The sequence below is a fragment of the Stigmatopora nigra genome, chromosome 16 (genome assembly GCF_051989575.1).
Source record: "Stigmatopora nigra isolate UIUO_SnigA chromosome 16, RoL_Snig_1.1, whole genome shotgun sequence".
NCBI classification, from domain to species: domain Eukaryota; kingdom Metazoa; phylum Chordata; class Actinopteri; order Syngnathiformes; family Syngnathidae; genus Stigmatopora; species Stigmatopora nigra.
Window position 1 is genome coordinate 3673388 of NC_135523.1, and position 20436 is coordinate 3693823.

General features: G+C 41.2%; 1 protein-coding gene across 1 annotated transcript in view; it reads right to left on the minus strand.

Annotated features, from left to right (window-relative positions):
* Positions 1–20436, minus strand: part of ptprn2 (protein tyrosine phosphatase receptor type N2) — a 93747-nt gene that overhangs the window by 69279 nt on the left and 4032 nt on the right. Inside the window, exons 2-10 of the mRNA XM_077736521.1 lie at positions 20008–20058; positions 18163–18276; positions 14675–14901; positions 14208–14586; positions 13861–14130; positions 13715–13758; positions 13206–13561; positions 11051–11137; positions 6445–6524 (exon numbers count right to left, since the gene is read on the minus strand). Of these exons, the coding sequence (XP_077592647.1) occupies positions 6445–6524; positions 11051–11137; positions 13206–13561; positions 13715–13758; positions 13861–14130; positions 14208–14586; positions 14675–14901; positions 18163–18276; positions 20008–20058 (1608 nt within the window). The remainder of the gene's footprint in view (positions 1–6444; positions 6525–11050; positions 11138–13205; positions 13562–13714; positions 13759–13860; positions 14131–14207; positions 14587–14674; positions 14902–18162; positions 18277–20007; positions 20059–20436) is intronic.

Sequence of the window (20436 nt, forward strand, 5' to 3'; positions counted from 1 at the left end):
GGCACCTGTTACTGTCTGGAGCCGCTTCGCAACAGCGACTTTGACACACTAACGTGTTTACAGAAGCAGCATGGAGGTGAACACTCGAAAGTGTTGGAGAGGAGGAACTAGAAGAAGGACCGCACATGGGGGAAACGACAAAGGAAGGAGGAGGAACATGAGTGATGAGGATAAATAGGATAAAATGAAGCTAGAGACACTATCCAAATCATTAATGGTTCTGAGCTTCTTGGTACAATAGAAAGGTTTCCACATGACAACTTTCCTATGAGAGGCGTACAATGAAAAGCATGTTTGATTAGAGCGCACTCTTCAAAAACTTTAAAAAGATGGGATTCCCGAAGAAGAGTTTTTTTAAGTAACTGTCAGAAACAACTCCGTGGGGAGAGGAGAAGAAGACTAGCACAGTAAGCACAGATGGGAAAAGCTACTTTTAAATGTTTTAAAATAAAACCACATAGGGTTACTACATGTAGTAATTCAAATGACAAACTAATAAATAAGTGACTTATGCGTACATACAAGTGATTTCTGGTGGGTCATAATGGATGGAATTCCAACCAATTAGAACAGTGTTTGCTGAACTAATCAGAACAGAGAATTGAATGAGATTAAAGGAAAGATGTTTTGAGCAAACAAGAAAATATATTTCTACTCAACCATTCATTTTCCACACCACTAATCCTCACAATAGTTGCCAGCCAATGGCAGGGCCCCCAAAAATTGAATCCAAATCAAAATACCAACAAAAATGCCAATCATTCCCAATACAAAACTACCATGTGCTCCATTTCCGAATTCTCTCAAACAACCAGTGCACAGAAACAAAAACTTTGCCCTGGCTACAAGCAGCAACACGTGTTCTTTCCTTCATCGGGTTCGCATTTGTCAGCTCATCAATGCATAAACGATAGAGAAGACGGAAAATGCGGTCCACGTCGTATGGCATTAGCGTCACCGTACGTCAATGTGTGCGTGCATCTGTCTGTCTTTGTACGTTACGTGTGTGTGCCCTCCAGCAGACGGCGGATGATGCAAAAGAGGATGGAATGTCAGACACATACACACACACACATGTCGGCCGCTATCGAACACACATACACACTCAGACAGCCATGGGCGATGGAGGAGAAGAGACCGAGGAAGACTTTGATCACCGAACTGAGCACATTCAAGCACTCAAGCAGAAAGAGTGGTAAGCCAGTGATGGGGAGGAGAGTGCCCAAGGAGAGAGGAGAAGAAGGAGCCTTGTTTTTTGACCTCTATGCTCATTGATACGGGCGTTCGGGGAGCGCACATAGGGCTGTGTTTTCGATTTAAAAAAAAATAAAAATAAAAACTCCATTTCGCTAGAGTCCATGACGCGGACAAGAGCCGAAATGTAGGCGAGAAAATGTAATTCTCACTTTGTTTCTTTCAGCCTCTGGTGGTTTGTTGGTTCAGAGCGGGGAAAATATCACAACGGCGAGATGGAACGCCGGCAGCTCAGATGGGCCACAACTGGCGGTCCCAACACGGGTGATTTTTGAAAAATCTTGTCTGATGAAGCGCTTCGCTGTTTTTGCGAAAGAGAGGGCAGGTAATTATCATTGGCATTTTGACAAGTGTTTGCCACAGTGAAGGTCAACTCTGCCTGCGTGGGAGATCTACGCTAATATGCTCAGCTGGAAGAAGACCAGCACTCAAACAGCATCCGCCATTAACGCGGGTGTTGCGTTTTTTTACAGCAAAGACAGCCTGCCATTTGATTTTAATTTACTAACTACCAAAACATATACAGTAACCCCTCGTTTATCGCAGTTATTCAGTTCCATGACCTGCCGCAATAGGTGAAGAACCTTCTATGCACCCTAGTGGCCAGAGATGTAGTCAACAAATATGACATGCATTTTTTCCCCTATTTCATGCTTGTAATATTGAACCTACGCAATCAACTTTTCATGTATAGCCTTTGAATCCAATGCAGTTTTTGCAAATGTAGTTTTATAATGAAAAAAATGACTCTAGACACTAATTTCTACCTCTGGCAAAAGCCAAATGGGGAAATAATGCTTTAGCACCATCTTGAGGCTAAGAGGTCAGATAGAAACTAAATTATTATGTCTTTTTTAAATGGGAAAAAAGATAAGTTTCAATTTATCTAGTTTCTGTGACTACATATTCACCCAACACAATATCCATCTAAATAAGCTTGCTCTCCCATGAAAAAATGGCTGATCCCTAGCCTAATTTGAACATCTCCATATTTCCATGACACTCCAGACCCCAAAACCCTTTGAGGCATGCGTTTGGTTATATAATCACTAGATGAGCCAGGCCAATATATCCGCACGAAGGACAAGGGCAAACACCAGGCTGCGGGGAGTTCCGAAGAAGACTGGGAGTTAAGTCAGGGGTAGCTGGGCGAGGACGTTCCTATTGTCTTGCCTGTCACGCCCGGGCGACCCCCAGAGCCCCCTCAGAGGCCACAAAGGCCCCAAGAGGCCAGACCCAAGCAATGAGTTTGCCGGCCCCCGGGCCGTGAGAACCTCGGCCTCCGGTCAATGAAGGCTGAGAGGCAGGGGACCCTGAGAGCAAGTGGCTGAGCCATCTGGAGCAAGAGACCAAGAGACCCTGACACACGGCTGTCACCCCAGGGAGGCGGACAGAGACACGGACACAGACAATGTCCTCCCCCGTGTTGCTTCCTCACACTTCAGCGATGACAGAAAGAAGAGCCGTGAGAGTGAGCTTATTATTCAAAAGGATAGAAAGACCTGTTCCTAAAAAGGCGACGCGTGATGGAAAATCCACTGACCAGGAAGAGAGGAAAATGCCCTCCATCCAATGAAAGCCAATGACAATACAGTGAACCATGCCTATTCACGGTTCATTATTACTAAATCCATCTCTTGCTTTCTTCTCTCATGCTTGTACTCAATTACCAGTTCAAAACTGAAATACTACAAAGGGGGTGAGAACAGGGAGGCAATAGTGTCAGGAAAGCATATCATGATAAATGGTGGAATTCTGGAAGCTGGGCAATCGAAAACTTACTGTGCCTATGTTCAACTGTTGGTTACTAAGGAAACTGCAAAAATTAAAATTGACATACATTTTTAGATTTTGGAAATCTTACTGTGCCTGTGAAGAAGAGTTCCTCATTGAAAATTGGAATTTGAGGAAAATTGATGATGTTTTTGATTCCTATTTTTCCATATGATAAATGGTTTAAAATTGGCCTCTAAAAATATTTCAAAGATTATTTTTCATCACCATTTCAAATTTCACTGTAACCCCTTCAATGTAAAGAAATACAAGGTAAATAAACAGGAACACAAACATAAACAGGAACCAAAACCCCATCTACCATCTCATAAAACAGTTGCTTTTATGAAGCATAACAAGACTACTCGACACTACGAGTCCAAGAGTTTAACAGGACTCTGCTCAAATAACTTATTTGGACGGCACGGTACGAACACGGCTGCAAGAAAAATAAAAATCTCCCCCAAACAAAAAACGCAGCCCCGGACTCACACAACGCCTTGTATTTTCGATAAAGCGGCAGCTTTTCCCTTTTGTTTTGCAGCCGAGCAGGGATTAGGCGACGCGCGTCTTTGTCCTGCGGTTTTCCAGTTGAGCAGAACACAAGAGCCTCTACCTCCGCTAATACAGTCAGACCTCCCAGCAGGCCTTTCACCGACGCAGTGGCTAAGAACCTGCTGCCCAAAAGATGCTTTTCAATGAGTTATCAAATCTCCTCAATACTGTCCGCGCCTTTCAAAACGAGTCTCTTTGTCTCTGCCTTTCAATGGGGCATTGAAGGCATCAAATGGAAAGTGATGGGCAGATAGATGGACAGCGGTATGCGGCAGAGCCATATTAACCTCCGTCAGACAATGGCAACCCAGTTACAGTCAAGGTAGAACGCCTGTGTTTCTCTATCAGTACATTTACGCTTGCACAAACCACAGAAAAACTAGGCCAGGACAAGAAAAGACTACATTGTAACATACACAAGAGTATAACAGGCTTGGTATAACATACACAAGAGTATAATAGGCTTTCTTTTGAAAAACAGTCTTCAATAGAAACACACTTAAGCTGCAATAACGCTTTACCGAGATGTAACATTGTAAAATATTGCTTTTATTTTGGGAGTAGCAGTAAGGAAAACACAACTAATGCCCAATTCGATCATAAAAAGATAAAAATAAAAACACTTTCTCCCCAAAATCCAGATGCCCTGATGATGAGAAAAAAAAATATAGACTGCTAAAGCAGAAAATATGTTTCCACCCACGTAGATATCATGAACTGCCATTAAATCTCACAAGACCGTCAACAATAAGGATTCCCAACCAGTGGATTAGATGAAGTCACCTGTAAATTTCATCAAGGTCTTGATTCACTTTATGTCCCACAACTATCATAAAACACGCTCTACCCTTCTGACAGCCACCTATTAAATGCAGTTTTATTGCATGTGATGCTGAGCGAAATAAAAAAAAAGACTATATTTGCTGTTTCCGAGAGTGCCATTGGGCATGCTGTGCAGACTCCCAGCGGCAGCTTGAGCCCAGAATGCAGCACAGGCTTTTGACGAGTTCATTAGGAGGCCACGGCATTTATGCACAGTCACACATAAGGCAAAGGTCAGTCGGGATTACCCAGGTGGCCCCTGCGTGCTGGCTTCAGTTTGATTTTCAGATTCCACTTAAAGCATGCTGCTACTTTACGAGGTGGTAAGTACTTTGCAAAGAAAACACATATACACACATATATAGGAAGGACAAATACTACTCCATACTCTAGTCATGTTGTGATGGGGGAATATGGTCGAGTCGATATTCAGAGCATTGATGCAAAGGAAGTTTTTTTTCGTATGGTTGCTAATAGGTGAGATGGCAAGTCTCTTCTATTTTCACACTAAATGGAGGTGGCCAATAAGGTGGACAGGAAATGAAGCTGGGGGATGGTTTGATCTTAAGGTCAACGGACACACAAATGAAGCGGTTTAATATTTTATCCTCGTCCGTTGTGAATAACGACGACCAATTAGGAGCGTTGGCCGGTTTGAACGTTTGGCAATTGCTATTCAGGAGGGTCGAGATTCATAATTCATCAACATGGGTCAGGCGGACGATGGTGTTGACTTAACATTTGGGCTGACATTTCAGCCCCGCTGACGCCTTTCATTAGCGCTCGCTACACGCCGTCTCATCAAAGTCTATCAAAGCAAAGATGGGGGTTGGTTGTAAGGAAGAAATGGATGAAAATGGTAACCTTGTGACCAATGACTCTTTTACAATGGCTACAGAAAACCCATAGGACATTGAATGCATCAGTCCGGAAAAGTAAATGGACACGTTTTATATTGTAACCATGGATATATGGGTCATTGTGAACGTCATTTTAAAAGCTCTATGTCGGCAGAGAGACAATATTTTAGGTTTTATGCCTTTGTTAAACAAATACAGTCCAGAAAAGCATGATTGTGATGGTGTACTATGATTATATGCACTGTAATATGTCACAAAAAGCCTATTTTCCTATAAATGTAGTGAACTAAATTAATATCATCACCCTTAAAAACAACCATAGCGAGAAAGAACCATGTATGGCACAGATTTGTATGGCTTGCCTTATTCAGCAGTGATAAAATCTCATCACACTGCATTTTACGAGTAGGAGGGAAAAATACATGCACTAAAAAATGGTAGAGTTGACTTACCTCATTCATAGTAAATTGGATAAATATATATTTAAAGCCATATGTCTATGGTGGGCAATATTTTTTGTGCTATAGTGGTCTAAGTGCAAACTTCATCTCATGTATATTTCAGAGCAGACAACATATTTCATTATAAATAAAAAACATATAGACCGACTAATAAATAAATAACATGGTTGTGTGCAGTGTCAAAATTGGATCTAAACGTTGAGTAATAGTGCACCATAATCCCTAAAGATGGGCTTTTCATAACATATTTCTGTATTTATTTAAAAAAAAAAAACTAACATGATATGATTTCACCAATTTTAGTTGCCAGAATCTAATTTAGCTGGATTCAACATCGCTTAACTCACCAATTGACATTGATTTTCATATAAAATTTAATTCCTATATGTTCAAATAAATAAGTCTTCTCTCCTTGTTATTGGCCCGCCAAATGAGTTACATTTTTCATTCTATATCCTCCCATTTGTCTTAATAAAAAGAACAAATAGTGTTCTTTACGCGGCCATTGTGTGGAAAGTGGATGTGCCTCCTCAGTAATGGATGGTCATCTGTCACCACTGTGTTAATAATCTTCAACCATCAGCGGTTCGTCATGTACGAGCATGAGAAGCGGTCATATCAGAAGAGACTAATCTATGTCCTCATTTTCTCAAGCGGTGATTTGACGCCACGCCTGACGGATGTACTGTACCGAGTGATATAGTCTGGTGGTCTCCTACCTGCTACTTGTACTACATCTGCTGTGGTCACGTTGCCGGGGTTGGGCCCAACCCGGAAAGTCAATGCCGGTCCAAGAACGCTGCGGGAAAACAGAAAAAAATGGCATTAAAAACAGTTCAAACCTGGAGGAATGGTTCATCTTTTCTATGACGGTGCAAAAAATGCTAAAAAGTAGCTTGGCTCCATTTAACCTTCAGGAACCCGCCTATGTATGTACATACACTCTCTGCAATTACTCTCAGCTGTCTGGTCAGGAGTCAGCGGTGGACTTGTCTCTCCCTGGAGCAGAATAAATGTTTAAAGGTCCCTGAGCTTGGCCGTCAACTTAAGGCTAACAACCGTGCTCTCTCGGAGTGTTCGAACTCCCTATGGTGGGTGCACAAGGAAAAGGGCTGAAAAAAATGGATCTGATGGATGGGTATTGCATTTGTGAGCATATTAAAACCCCAAATGAATACATATGTTGGTGCCTTGAGACAGTAAGTGAATTTGGTCACCCGAATGCTAAGATTATTTTGATACAGTTGAATGGTTTTCATTTAAATGTCTGTTATGTGTTGCCTTAAATCGAACTATAAAATATTTTGTAATATCCCAAAAATTGTAGTATACTTTGCCCAAAGAATTGATGGCGTATGGTCATCGAATTTGTCATTGACACACCTACAAAAAAGAAACCTGTGGGTAGTTTTCTGTAAAAAACAGCAACAATACACCATCATAAAAGAACTATATCTTAACAGTTGTTTTACACCAAGTGGTTTTAAAAACATCATTTTCATCTCCATAAAATTTCCTGTCAGTAAAACACTACACTGCTTTTAACAGGTGTTTCACACACTTTTCCCACTTTGTAACTGCAATAATTTGATAAATTCAGACCCCAGTATTGTTTGGGATAAAAACACACTGGCTCTAAATTATATCGGGTCACTCGTATGGTTACGCCCAACTGTCGGAGGACATCGACGATAGCTTCGGGAGTTTCTTCGCCATAAACTCTTCTACCATCAGTCACCTGCTCACTCCCAGAGCTGCGAGCAAAATATGAGCCAATACTTGCGGACAGATGGACCCAGCCATGCAATGATTTGTGAACACCATCCCTGTCATATGTGCGCAAGCTCCCCCTTCTAAGGGAGAGGGGGGCGTTTAATGCCCTTTACTAATGCTTCACCTGGGTTCTGTTTGCTCTGGTAAATGTCAATATTTCCACAATCTTTACCCTGGCCTGCAATCCCCATGGCCACAACAGCATCTCAAATTGAACCGATTCCCCCACATTTAAATGAACTAAAGGGATAAACACAAGCGCTGTTGTATTAGGAGGAGGGGGTTGGTGTTTTTTAGGGGGTGGGTCGGTCAGAGTCAAGGATGATAAGCTATCTAGAGGACTTCACACTTTTTCTCCTGTGTTATCGGGTGTGTAAGCATGGGCTTCATGTTAGCTCCGCTGGCGGGATGTGATTAGTGTGGGTGTGGAAACTAGTGGTCGAGCTGGATTGTGTGAGTCCCACTCCCCCTAGTGCCACAGCTGGGTGAAGCCCTTACGTCATCTCAAAAGAGGCTGGTGTACCCTTTGAGCCAATCATTTCTAAGGAAGAGAAAAATAATAAATAAAAAAATCACCGCAGGCCTGACTATCTCGAAACTCCAGCCTCTTCATCAAATGTCCGCCTCGCCTGTTTGTCACATTTCAGCATCTCTCCCGCAGACTCCTTATCGGGAGACTTCAGAAAAAGAGCTGGCATGGAAAAAGCAGGGCGGTGCGCTCTGACCCAGCTCGCAAACGTATTCAGAAAGGGGGACGTTTTGAGAAACTCACCTGCAGCGGACTCGCAGAGAGCTCCACAATGAGCCAGTGCTGTGCTTCTGTACTATTTTGACTCTGATGGGTTTTCATTAGAGGAAAAGGGGAGTGGAGAGGGATGAGTTTTTTTTCCCAATTTATCTTTTTAAGGACACTCACCAACCTTACGGCTTCAGTAGATTGTGCTTGAAGCATGTGCGGAACCGTGAAATTCAACGTAAAGAAGCACAGCAATGCCTGGAGATAATAGTGATCTGACTTTTTAAAGGTATATATTCTTTATCCTCAGTGAAGAACGACTAACGTTATACTGCTACCATGTGCACACACCAGGAGAAGCACAATGTTCGTTAAATTCAGGTAAAAGACAAATATTAAGTTGGTCATTAAATGTATATTGTTATTATAGAGTTATTTATCTATAAAAAGCCCAAGTAAGTTTGGAATTAATTGGTTAATGGTATTTACATTCATTTCAATGGGAAATTCAGATTTGAGCAACATTTTTTATATTCAAATAAACTGAAATGAAGATCTGGTCAACTACTTTAAGTTTTTGACAAAAAAATTATAAAAATACAGTATAGTGGTACTTTAATTTACCCTGTTACTTACACACATCACTTTCTGATGGACCAAAGCATTACCAACTGCAAAAGCTACAAAAATCAAACTTTCAAGAAGATAAAAAAATAATAATGAATAAGGTTACTAACAAATACATGAATGGAAAAAAATCCTAGTTAAAAAAGCTTAGTAGCAAAACCCATTCTGTGACCAATCCCATAAATGTACTTACTCCTATATTATTTTTCGACCTCCACAAGTATCTGTACATTTCCTTATTTACAGGGTTGTGAGTCCTTTTTGCCCCATCTGGCCAAATCACCAGGCCCTCATCAGTACACAAATAGCGCCCATCAAATGCGTTCGGATCCGAGTTGATTAGCATTGATGTGATATGGCAGCTGTAATAACAGGATTAACTCAATCAGTGCCGGCCTGATGACATGTCCCGGCGTCCCTGCTTGTCACACACGTAAATTGGAAGTCTGAATGTAAAAAGATCAAGAGTCTCCTTGGCCAAATTTGTTTTGAGGTCACCAAGGAGAGATTTGGTGAGCGTGCACTGGATACAGAGCGCTTATGGCAACTCGGCTGGGTTTATTATCGACAGATCTCCAGTCCTTCAGGTAGTAACAAGTGGTGTGAAGAGACTGAATCATCTTTTGGGAAAATAACTCTCTAATAGATCATTATACTAATAATTTCAATTATAATCCCAAAACACATTGTTAATTCAATTTTGATTGTGACTTTAAGACATTAGCTTGCCAAGGACGTTGATTTTCATTAAACGGAATACAACTTTTTACTCCTAAATATTAAACAAGAAAAGGTCTAGATAAAAATCTAAAAATTCATTTTTTTATGTATTCAATTTGTTGTGTATCTAAAAATGTTTTATCTGTCTATACATAAAAATAAAATCAGTTACTTTATTACTTACCCAATTCTATTCTCATTCAAGTCAAATATTCATAGTTTACATGACAAAATACAGCATATAAAATTAAAGCATATCTACTATATCCCAAAAGTATGACTTTATGCATGCAATCTTTCACAAATTCATAAAAATACATAAAAAACGGTCTACTTTTCCTTCCAATAAAATAAGTGCCTTAAATCGCCACAGAACACAATATTCAATGAGTCTTCCGTCAAAATCCTCTAATAGAGTTCCCTACTTTAAAAACTGCTGGCAGTGCATAACTTAAAGCAGATTTTTTCACAATACTGTACTTTATGTACACTTACAATACACACAAGCCCATCAAAGTCAGCCTAACCACCATGTTTTTTTTAAATTCTCATCCGACTGTACCCAACCAGCATTATTGCTCTTGTCATATTGGCGTCGAACACGTCTGGGCAACCGCCTACAAGCCCCGACACCCTCCACACAACGTAACCGCAACAACGGCGCAAACCAGACCGGGTTCAAGGACAGTTTAGTGGCTGACGAATACATTAACTGCCTCCTATGCACACAGTTTTTCTGCTGCCTCCACTCACTATTTGACTCTAACCGAGAAGGATTTGATGGCTTGACTGTTCTTTTCACTTTGCCGAGGCGAACGGAGACAGAGGGGGGCGGCGGTTTCGAATACAGGAGACGCATCACGACTGGTCGGGAGGTAATTAGGACCCGCTCGAAAAAGTCAAACACAGCAAAAGGTCAGGTAAACAACAAACGCCTACATTCGCTGGTGCCAGGTTTTTCGAAGCTAGAGAAGTCCTTGTAATGTGTCAAAACGCTTTCCCCTACTTGGGAGACATGGAGCATTTCAACTGTAGTCAATTACAGAGGAAAAACTCAGTGGTAGAAAGACTTGGAATAAAAAAAAAATGGTGGTGTAAAGATCTGGAGAAGCTCAATGCTAGAATAGCTATTATGGCAATTGACTTTTGTCATTAAATTTGAAAATCTGAACTTCAGTTCAAGGAAATTATAGTCCAGAAAGTGAGCAAGTAATTTTATGGCTCACATCAATGACTTTTCATCGAGCGTTATGAAGGCTTTACCATTTAAAAAGCCTGGACTAGAATTTGAGAAAGGCAATTTGTCGTTCAGAGTTTTAGAATTTCTTCCAATCAGTTTGAGGTGAACCAGATTAGATGTCTAAACAGATATGGAGTAAGTTGATAGTCTGGTGCTCCACTCAGGCAACTTCCCGTTTAACAATGTGATCGATAAATGGCTCCTGAAATTGGACGAGGCAGAAACTTACGAGAGCTGAGTGAGGTCCGCGGCGTGGAGTTTCACCTCTTGGGTGAGTCTTTCCATCAAGTCCATGGCTTGGTCAGAGGTCAGGGAGCTGGGGAGAGACGGAAAGTAAGTTTGGAAGTACGTACGACAGACGTTAGACACAGTTATCTGCTAAAATGTCTTTATTTCTGCCCCCAACCACAAGTTTGACATGCCACATGCCTCCAAGACCAAATATTTGTAAAGTACTGTCCTTGGGAAAAGCTCACAACATCAGCTATAGAGTTATAAAGAACAGCAACAAAGTGTTTGTCCAAGAATCACACAAACTGCATCTAAGGAAAGGCGGTATCAGCGTCTCTACGGGTTTTGTAAATCACCTGCTTTTGTTCTGGCAATGAGACAAACAATAAGGTGAAAATGGAACCTGCGTGAGGTGTAATGGCTGTGCCTGTCTGCCATTTTCCTATGCCTCTCATCTTTCTTTCTCTTTGCACACCATCCTCTCTCTCTCTCTTTCGCTTACTCTCTCACGCCCAAAGTGAGAGTACACAAACGCGGCGGGCACGAGCACGCGCCCCTCGCCGCCAGACGAGAATAATAAGGTGCAAATGGAATGGAGGTGAAGTGTAATGGCGGTCTGATAAAGCCATGCCTCATCTCAGCTCAGTCCACGTCGTCTTGCTCTCTCCCTCTCGCGGACTAAATCGCTGAGGAAATAGACCAAACAAAAGGTAATTTGCAGAAGAGGGAGACGAGGGAGAAAAGCGCCGAGTGAAATAAATGAGAAGGGCGCACGAGAAAGCTACTTGGTTGCTGTCGATTTAACAGAGAATGCGTTACGGGGTGGCAAGGTCAACCAAAAGTCAGGGAATGCATTGGAAGCACGCAAGAACCTACAAAAGCATTAAAATTTTAAAAAAAGATTCCATGTTTTGTTTTTTTTATTCTAAATGTTAAATCACTTCAATATTTGCATAAATCTTAATCTGAGTTTAAGCTACCGTATTTGCACGACTATAAGGCGCACTTAAAAGTCTTAAATCTTCTCCAAAATAGACAGGGCACCTTATAATCCAGTGTGCTTTATATATGGAAAGAAAATTAAAATGTGTCATTTTTTGAGGGTGCGCCTTATAATGCAGTGCGCCTTATAGTTGTGAAAATACGATAGTCACTAAAGTGAGATGTTATGCTTGTCATTGTTGTATAGTTAAGTTAGACAATGATATTTATGTTGGTTTGACTAGTTCATACTCAGTTAGGTAATTTTCCACATTTATATTTTTGCTTTCAGATCACAGTTTCTTAAGTTAATGGCTCAGTCTGTCCAGTATTGGTGGCTTGGCGATAATTGTCGAATCGCGGGTCAGGGTTGAGCTTGTTAGTTGAATATCCCAAAATAGATTGTCCTTGGCTAGGTGAGAGGTTCTGCTTGAATAGTCGTAATTTTGCAGTTGCTTTCTGGATTGGCCTAAGAAAGACCACACACACACACACTTTGATGTGGATCGAGACATAGAGGAGGGGGCTTCAACCCACAGCACCCAGTTAGAAAAACAAAGCTACTGTGGCAATGGCTCCACCTAGAGCAACGGAATCAAATAGAGCCACATTGACTGAGCGAGAGTTATTGTCGATCACTTGACCTTCGCAGGAGTCATTCTAGACACGTTTACATCCCTCCTCGTCCTCTCGTAGAGCTCCACAAGTGTCTAGCTTGTTGACGCCAGCCCCTTACCCTCAAACCTTGCCTCATGGGGGTAATACTCTCTGTCTCTTATATTCGCATCCTGCATTTTCCTCCTATTCCCCAAGCACTGACATCACTGTCTATCAGATACGGAGGTTGGCATCCACTCACTTTGGTAGGTCGACGACTTGTCGTTCTTTTTCAGAGAATAAAAAAAAAAAAGCTAGCAGAGACGCAGGTGAAGGACAACCCCGTGACACAACACTTGATAACGCTAATAAAGGGATTTGAGAGAGAGCCTGGGGGGAGGTGAAAGACACAGTGGATAACAATTACCGAGCCTGAGCCCACAGAGTATCATTATTAACCACAGCACAGCAATACACTGATAAGAGTTATTTTTCACCCTAAAAATAGCAGCCTTTCCAATGAAATACGACAAATGGGATTGGAGTTTTTCAAAATAAATTCAAGATGTACTCACTCTGAGCCAGTGATGATGTAACCAAAATGTCTGTCTTTTCCTCTACTGGAAAACTCCTTCAAGCCGACGTGGATCAACTGAGTTTTGATTTTCACGTCATTGGCGCCAGGCTTTTGCATCCATTTCGCCATCTCAGATTCAGTTTGTTTGGCATCGGGATTCGCACCGCTGATCAAGCGCGAGCCGGAGTCTTCCCTGGAGGGCGCTGGCAGATTTTTCTCGACGCTTTGGGACTGCGTGGTTTTACTTCGCACGCTCTCCAGGCCCACGGCTTTTTCGCCAGTGGCAGGTTTGACTTCAGGGGAGTCATCAAATTTGTCAAGGTAGTTGAGGAGCTTGGAGAAAATGGCACTATGCTGCAGTGAAGAAGAAAAAAAGTCTCAAAAAAATAATAACACTAAAGTTTTGTCCATTGACAGTCTGAGTCTCTAACAAATATTTAATTGCGTCATATATAGCAATTCAAGATGTGTAGCTGACATTTTTTGTCACTTATTGAGACCATTCACCTTGTCAAAGGGCTCCCCTTCGGCTGCACTATTTCCTTTTTGGCCTAAAAATCAAGTGGAAAACACACAAGGGTTAAAACACCAAAAAATAAGTAGACTTTACTTCGATGTCTTGTGGTAGTCACCAGTTTTTCATGTTTCCCTACCTTGTTGAACTCTCGAAGGGCTCTTCGGGTTGGCCTCCAGCACATTGTTCGCTTTCACATGCAAGACTCGGTTTGAATCCATTGGGGCCATTTGCTCCCGATCTCCAACCTCGACCTGGCTGGTTCCCCGTCCTGGCTGTGGCATGGCATCAGCTTCGTGTAGAGCTCCGGTAATGACATCTGCCAGTTGGTTTAGGTCTTTAGTCATCCAGGTATCCATATTAAAATTGGGCCCTCCCAAATGGTTCATCATATCCTGTAAAAACCCATCTGGAAGGAGACAACATGAAAATCAGTGTCCAAAATTTCTGTTGAGTAAAGTAAACAAAGCACATAGCTAGAATTACCATTCATGACATTAGGGGGCTTTTTGGCCATCCGTTGGTCAGCCCCAGTCCGGAACAAAAGACTATCCAGATTGGATTTTGGACCTTTTGAACCAAAATCCATCCGGACCATATCCGGAGGCGGGCGCACATAACCGAGATAGCGGAGCTTTCCATTGGACTCGGGTGGTTCCCTTCCCCCAAGGATCTGCTCCAGTTGGTTGAAGTGAGGCTTGTACGAGGCGGCAAGTTTCGGGTGCCTACCCTCGCCACTTTTGGAGAAGACTTTGGTGATGGGGGCTTGGTCTGCTCCTTTTTGGTGGCTGTAGATGCTGGTTTCTTTCCAGCCTGACTTTGGCAGACCACGATTGGGAGGACCATCATAGCTGACGCCATCATTCTGCAGATACAAAACAACAATTTGTTGCTGACTTTTGATTGACACTTTCTTTATCCAGTCTATTTTTGCTGCTCAGTATTAATCTCACCTGAATGCTCACTGTCTTTGGTTGGAGCTGTGGGGGGAACTGTAAGCCTTTCAGAAAGCGCTGAAGGTTCAACTCTGCCTGGCTGGGTCTCCCATTCCTGCCCACATGTTTGTCATAGGACCCAAATGGTGCCTCCAATAGCGCCTGATGGCCTAAGGGCCTACTCCTAAGCTTGGATAGCTCTTGGGATATAACCTGCTGGGTGATGTCATCCTGCCATGTCAAACCTGAAAGAGGTAAATACACAAAATTCATATTATTACTGATATTTATATAGTCACCAATTCAGGTTGTCCCCTGCCTCTGTCCCGTAGACAGCTGGGATTGTCTCCAGCACCCCACCGCGACCCTAATGGGTATAAAGCGTTGCGTAAAAATGAGATGAGATAATCCCCAGTTTTGATAGATCCCGTGTGATCAGAATCTAACAATTGAATGCATGAATTTCTATCGTTTCCAAAGTAGTTTGCATAAAAATGGCCCTCTCAGTGTGACGCATGGCCGGGTGCCGTTGGCAGATATGTATAAACACGCACACCAAAGCCAGACAACAAGCTGAGGGACAATGTCACAGTGCCAACCTCTCTGCTAATTGCCAACACATAGCTGGAATACACAAGTCCAGAGAGGCAGAGAGGGCAGAGTGCCAGGATGCCGGGAGCAGATGGAGCTACCCGAGCGAAGGGAAAAACACGATACCCCCAACATGGCCGACATCGTCAATGAGCCAAAAAGGTGGTGAGCATGAAAAAGCGTGACGGGTCACCTATTGGGCTTTGTTGGGAAGAGAAGAAGTTCAAGTGGTTTCACAGTTGTCAGGATCTATCATTGATTAAATGTCATACAAGTACAGTATAGATATTCACTCAGGCGGAAAACTATTGTTCACGTTTTGTGAGATTTGACAACATGTATCTTGTTTGAAGGGTTTTAACAGCAAAATCTATTCATATCAAGGTCACTGTTCGGTGTATAATCGAAAAAAAAAATTAAAATAAAAAGATTTTTGGAAGGAAAAAGTGCATTTTTGTCACACCGTCTGGTGATTGCTATAAAAAAAAATAGCAAAAAGTTCCCAGTTTTTTTCTTGTTGAAAGGAGAGTCTTATTTATAATTTTAGTCAAGTAACATCAAGAACAGTATCCTGTGTGTCTTAGAAAATCTGTGAAAATGCTCCAAAAGGGCTGTCATCATAGTGTTGCTGCTCTTGGCAGTAAATAAATTACCAACTTTACAAACTTTAAACAAGTCAGACAAACTATATTAAAGAGTGTATGTTTATGAGGCTTCCAAGCCTTCTTAGACATGCCCTATTATTTCATCTAGTTTTTAATTTTACATCTATTAATTAGTGTAGTGTCATTTTGAAGGGCGTTAGAAAATCAACCTTTCCATTAATACACTAATTCCAATAAACAACCAATTTACACTAATGTCATTAAAACTCAACCAGTCAAAATATTCCCATATTAAACATACTTTTCAAAGACAAATACTACAGTTAACAGACTTTTGTCCAAATCAAGGATCTCAAATGCTTTTCATTTCTTCCACAGCTCACAAAACCTCATATTTCCAAATTAAATCTAATGACAAAAGACGACAAATGTACGGCATAGCACAAAACGTATAGAAAACAAGCATCCATAAAAAAGGGTATATATACATTAATATAAACAATAGAGAAGCTCCATTTGTTTCATTTTTGACAGCCCAGGCAAAGCCTTAAAAGCATCATTAGAGGCGAGTCGGGCAAAGGCCAAACTAATATGCATGACTAGCTCGCCGCTTGAGTCATTTCGCATTTTAACCACGGCGGAAACCTTGACAAGGACCAAACAAACAAATGAACAAAACAACAAGGAAGGAAATCATTTTGTTCACACTAAGAGCAGGTTACTTTAATGTGACCCTGGCGCCCACCCACACACGCGTTGGTGACTGAATGCTTACATTAAATGTTCCACTAGATGAATTGTACATCTTGTACGGTGCGGTGCGTTCATGGTCACAGAATTACCTTGGCTATTTGTGTCAATGTTTTGCACATTCAGAAAATGAAGTTATTTTACACCAATGGGTAAAAACAAGAAGTCGATTCATCAATTAAATAGGATTTAGTAAATTGCTTTTGTGATGCTTTCAGGTAAAAAGAGTTTACTTACTATACCTATCATGCTTTTGAATCATTTTATGCGATTGAGATTGAATAAACAGAAGGCTGAATGCAATTCCATTACAGAAGATAATTATATCAAAGAATCTGAAGAATTTCCATATGCCCTTCATTTTATGATTAGAGATGAAATCCAAGAGAGAAAATTCCGTGTCACTGCGTTGCAAAACGAGCAGAAAATTTGTTTCACTACATATTTACATGAAGCAGAAATTGGCTATATATTATAATTGAAATCAAAAGTCAGCAACTATGAATGTCAAATATGGAGTTGTAAACGAATCACTATATAACAGCGTCATTTCCAATACAACATTTTACAACAACTATTTGTCCTATGGTAGTTGAAACGCCATTTTCAAGATAAGGTTTGTCAATGGATGCAATACTTAGACAAAGACCCCCTCGACCCAACAACAGCACTGCTGAAATGATGTTAGACTGATAAAGCAAAGTACCACTGTGCATTGTGGGAAGAGATAAAACTCCAAATCATGACATCACTGCTCCAAGGTCAGAGTTTAAACATAGGGCCATCCATGTTGATTCATTTCTAGCCCTTTCCACTTTTTTAAAAAAAAGAATTATACACCCCCTCATTCCGGTTGACTGCTGACTGTTAATGCTTCACGCCTGTTACAAGATATTAAGCTCAGAGTGGCCTGCAAAAGCCAATTATGTTTGCACTAGGTGGGTGGTTAGGCTCTTTGGGTGGGTGGGGGTCTTAATCCTCATATCTGAGCTCCTGTTTACATTGTAGGCATTTACTGCCACCAGGTGGCTGTGGACTGCAGTTACAGTTTGGCTAGGGAAATAAAATCTAGTTACTGAATTAAAAAAAACTGGGATTAGCTCCAGCACCCCCGCGAAAAATAGATAAATCAGAGTGTAAGTTGCATTTTACTCCAAAAACTGCAATAAAAATATGCATGTATATTTAAAACTAAGTTTATTGTAGCTTTTTATATATATTTTTAGATTTTACTAAATTATTAATAGCTAAAAACAGAAAAAAAGATTAAAAAATAACAATTATTGATTTAAAAGGAGGAAAATCATGACATTTAATATACATCTATACTCTTCATTTTAATTTGATCCTAAAACAGAAAGATGGCACTCAATTAACTTTCTCGGACCGCACAAAATGATGCGGCGGGCCAGATTTGGCCCCCGGGCCGGCCTTTTGACACGTGTTCTAAATCTTGTCATCTTTGACTCTTAGCGTGTTAACATTTCTGCAAATCCGAGAACCAGTCTATCCTATTTATGACAATTATTCATTTAACATGACGTGTATATGAACAAGTACCTCTGTGAGCTAGTTTCTGCAAGAGCGTCCTGAGGCGCAGCAAGCCGGAAGAAGACACGTCGTACGTGTTCAGGTCTGCGACGGCCAACTCTTGACACCTCCCAAAAACTCCATCTGTAGAGCAGAAGAAGTGCGTGAGCAAAATGTGCCAAAAGCGATTTGTGACAGTCTATTCCGATAAGCAGCCCCCTTTGGTGATAGTGTCGACTTTATCGAGAGTGTTAGTGTGTGTGTGAGTGTGTTTGGGTGTCTGGTGTTGCTCGTCTAATCTGGCTCATCAGCCAGGCTCGATGCAGGTCGCTAGGCAACCTGAGTCATACTGGACGACCGTCGAGACCTCTGGAAGAGGATGCAATGTAATAAAGACACAGATAATTCCATCCATTTGACTGGGAAGAAATGGCAAGGACTCAAAGATAAACGGTGTGATAGAGAAAGTACAACGAGTCTGACTTTTGAGACGGCTAGGCAGCTTTCTCTTGAGTGCCTAGACCAATGGTGGGCTAACTTTTCAACCCGGGGAGGGGCCACATTGACTTTAAAAAATTGACAGATGGGACAAGTCAGCACAAGATACGATACATATAAAAAAGTGCATCCGTTAACAGTACATATGAAAGATAAACAGAAAAAAAGGACTAAAGTATTAACATACTCATCACTCATCACTAGAGTAAAAAGTATTAAGTACTAAGTAAAATAAAATGTATGAAGAAATATTAAAGTTTGGCCTAGTCTACATCCTTAAAGCAAGCGTCCTTTTTATGGTGGAAAATGAGTCCAATGTCCTTGGGGGGGGATGCTAATAGAAGGCCACGCCAAGCCATGCGAGACTTCACAAAGGCGTTTTAATTTGCTGCAAGTCTCTCTTGTGGCTCTTTGCTTTACGATTTTATTATAAGCTTCAAGACCAGTAGAAAGTACTACATGTTAGTTCCCCCAAGTGCGTGCCCCCCTTAATAAACAATTAACCAGCAGTGTTTTATTGATTTTGTGGTCACCCCCCTCCCCTTTTGTTCAGGGCTGTTCTAGCCCACGCAGTTACATTTGAATGTCTTGGTGGATGTTAGTATTGATTTACAGTTTTGATCACTCTAGCTTAAGGGTGTTGGTTCGCGGGCTACATTAACGTTAAGAACCATTTTAGATCTAATATCTAGATTTTATTAAATTGGATAAGGGTCCTTGGGTAAGGGGGCTAAAATGTTGACAACAGTCTCCTTAACTTCATTTTTCTTTTAAAATATTTACCTAATGAGATAAGCGTGGCACTTGTTCCATCACGCAAATCCCGATGGCTGTATTTATCTTCCCTCGACACCCCGTCTGGACATATTGATTTTGCCCTGCCGATACAAGCGTCCAAACATATCCTAATAAGTCATCACTTGTCACCTCTTACTTCTAAAAAGAGAGGAACATCTACAGTTTGTGTTGGCTGGCTGACAGTGACTTGCCCTATTAGTCCCAGAAGGAAATCGCAATGATTATTCAGTGCTGTTGCCATGGAAACCGGCAAGTGACGCAGCCCGTCACACAATGAGACGGTTTGTTATGTCACCGTCAGCCAGTTTTCCTTCTTATATAATATAAGAAAGTTACTTTTTTTGATTTCAAAGATCTATTATGAGGTGGCCGACCTCACCCCACACTTCCTCCTTTTTCCCAAAAATACATCATTGGTTACCTAGCAACAGAGTCGGCCCCTTCTTTTCTATATTGTCTGTGACATCATATGATAACAAAAGCATCCGCACCAATCAGCAGACTGCATTAATCAATAAAAAATAAATTGTATGCATTAATTAAAAATGTGGGGAATAAAAGAGGAAAAAAAGTACTCACCATTCACACAAAACTCAAAAGCTTGGCAAAGTTCATCTTCAAACAGGCATCCTGTAACAGAAAAAAACATTGCTGAAAACCCATAATAGGAAGAAAAACTAAATTAATAGAGAAAGTAACATGAAAAAACTGTCATTTTTTTCATCCAAGGGTTGAGAAAAAAGAAGGTTGGCTTTTGACGATAAGAGAATAAAAAGCGGAAAGTGTTTTAATGAGAAATTGCGCATCACTTGTTCCACCTTGGAGTGAAAAGACTGCCTGGGGGGGTTACAACATACAATTTGCATATTGCAGAATGGCGGGCCTACTTTACCTCCTCATCACTTTTTGCCTGAACTCAAGCGAGAAAGGCGTCAGCTCTCAATATTAATTATGACCTTCCATTAAATCAAGCATCCAACCGCGCGTGCCTGCTTAGCCGTTGAAAGC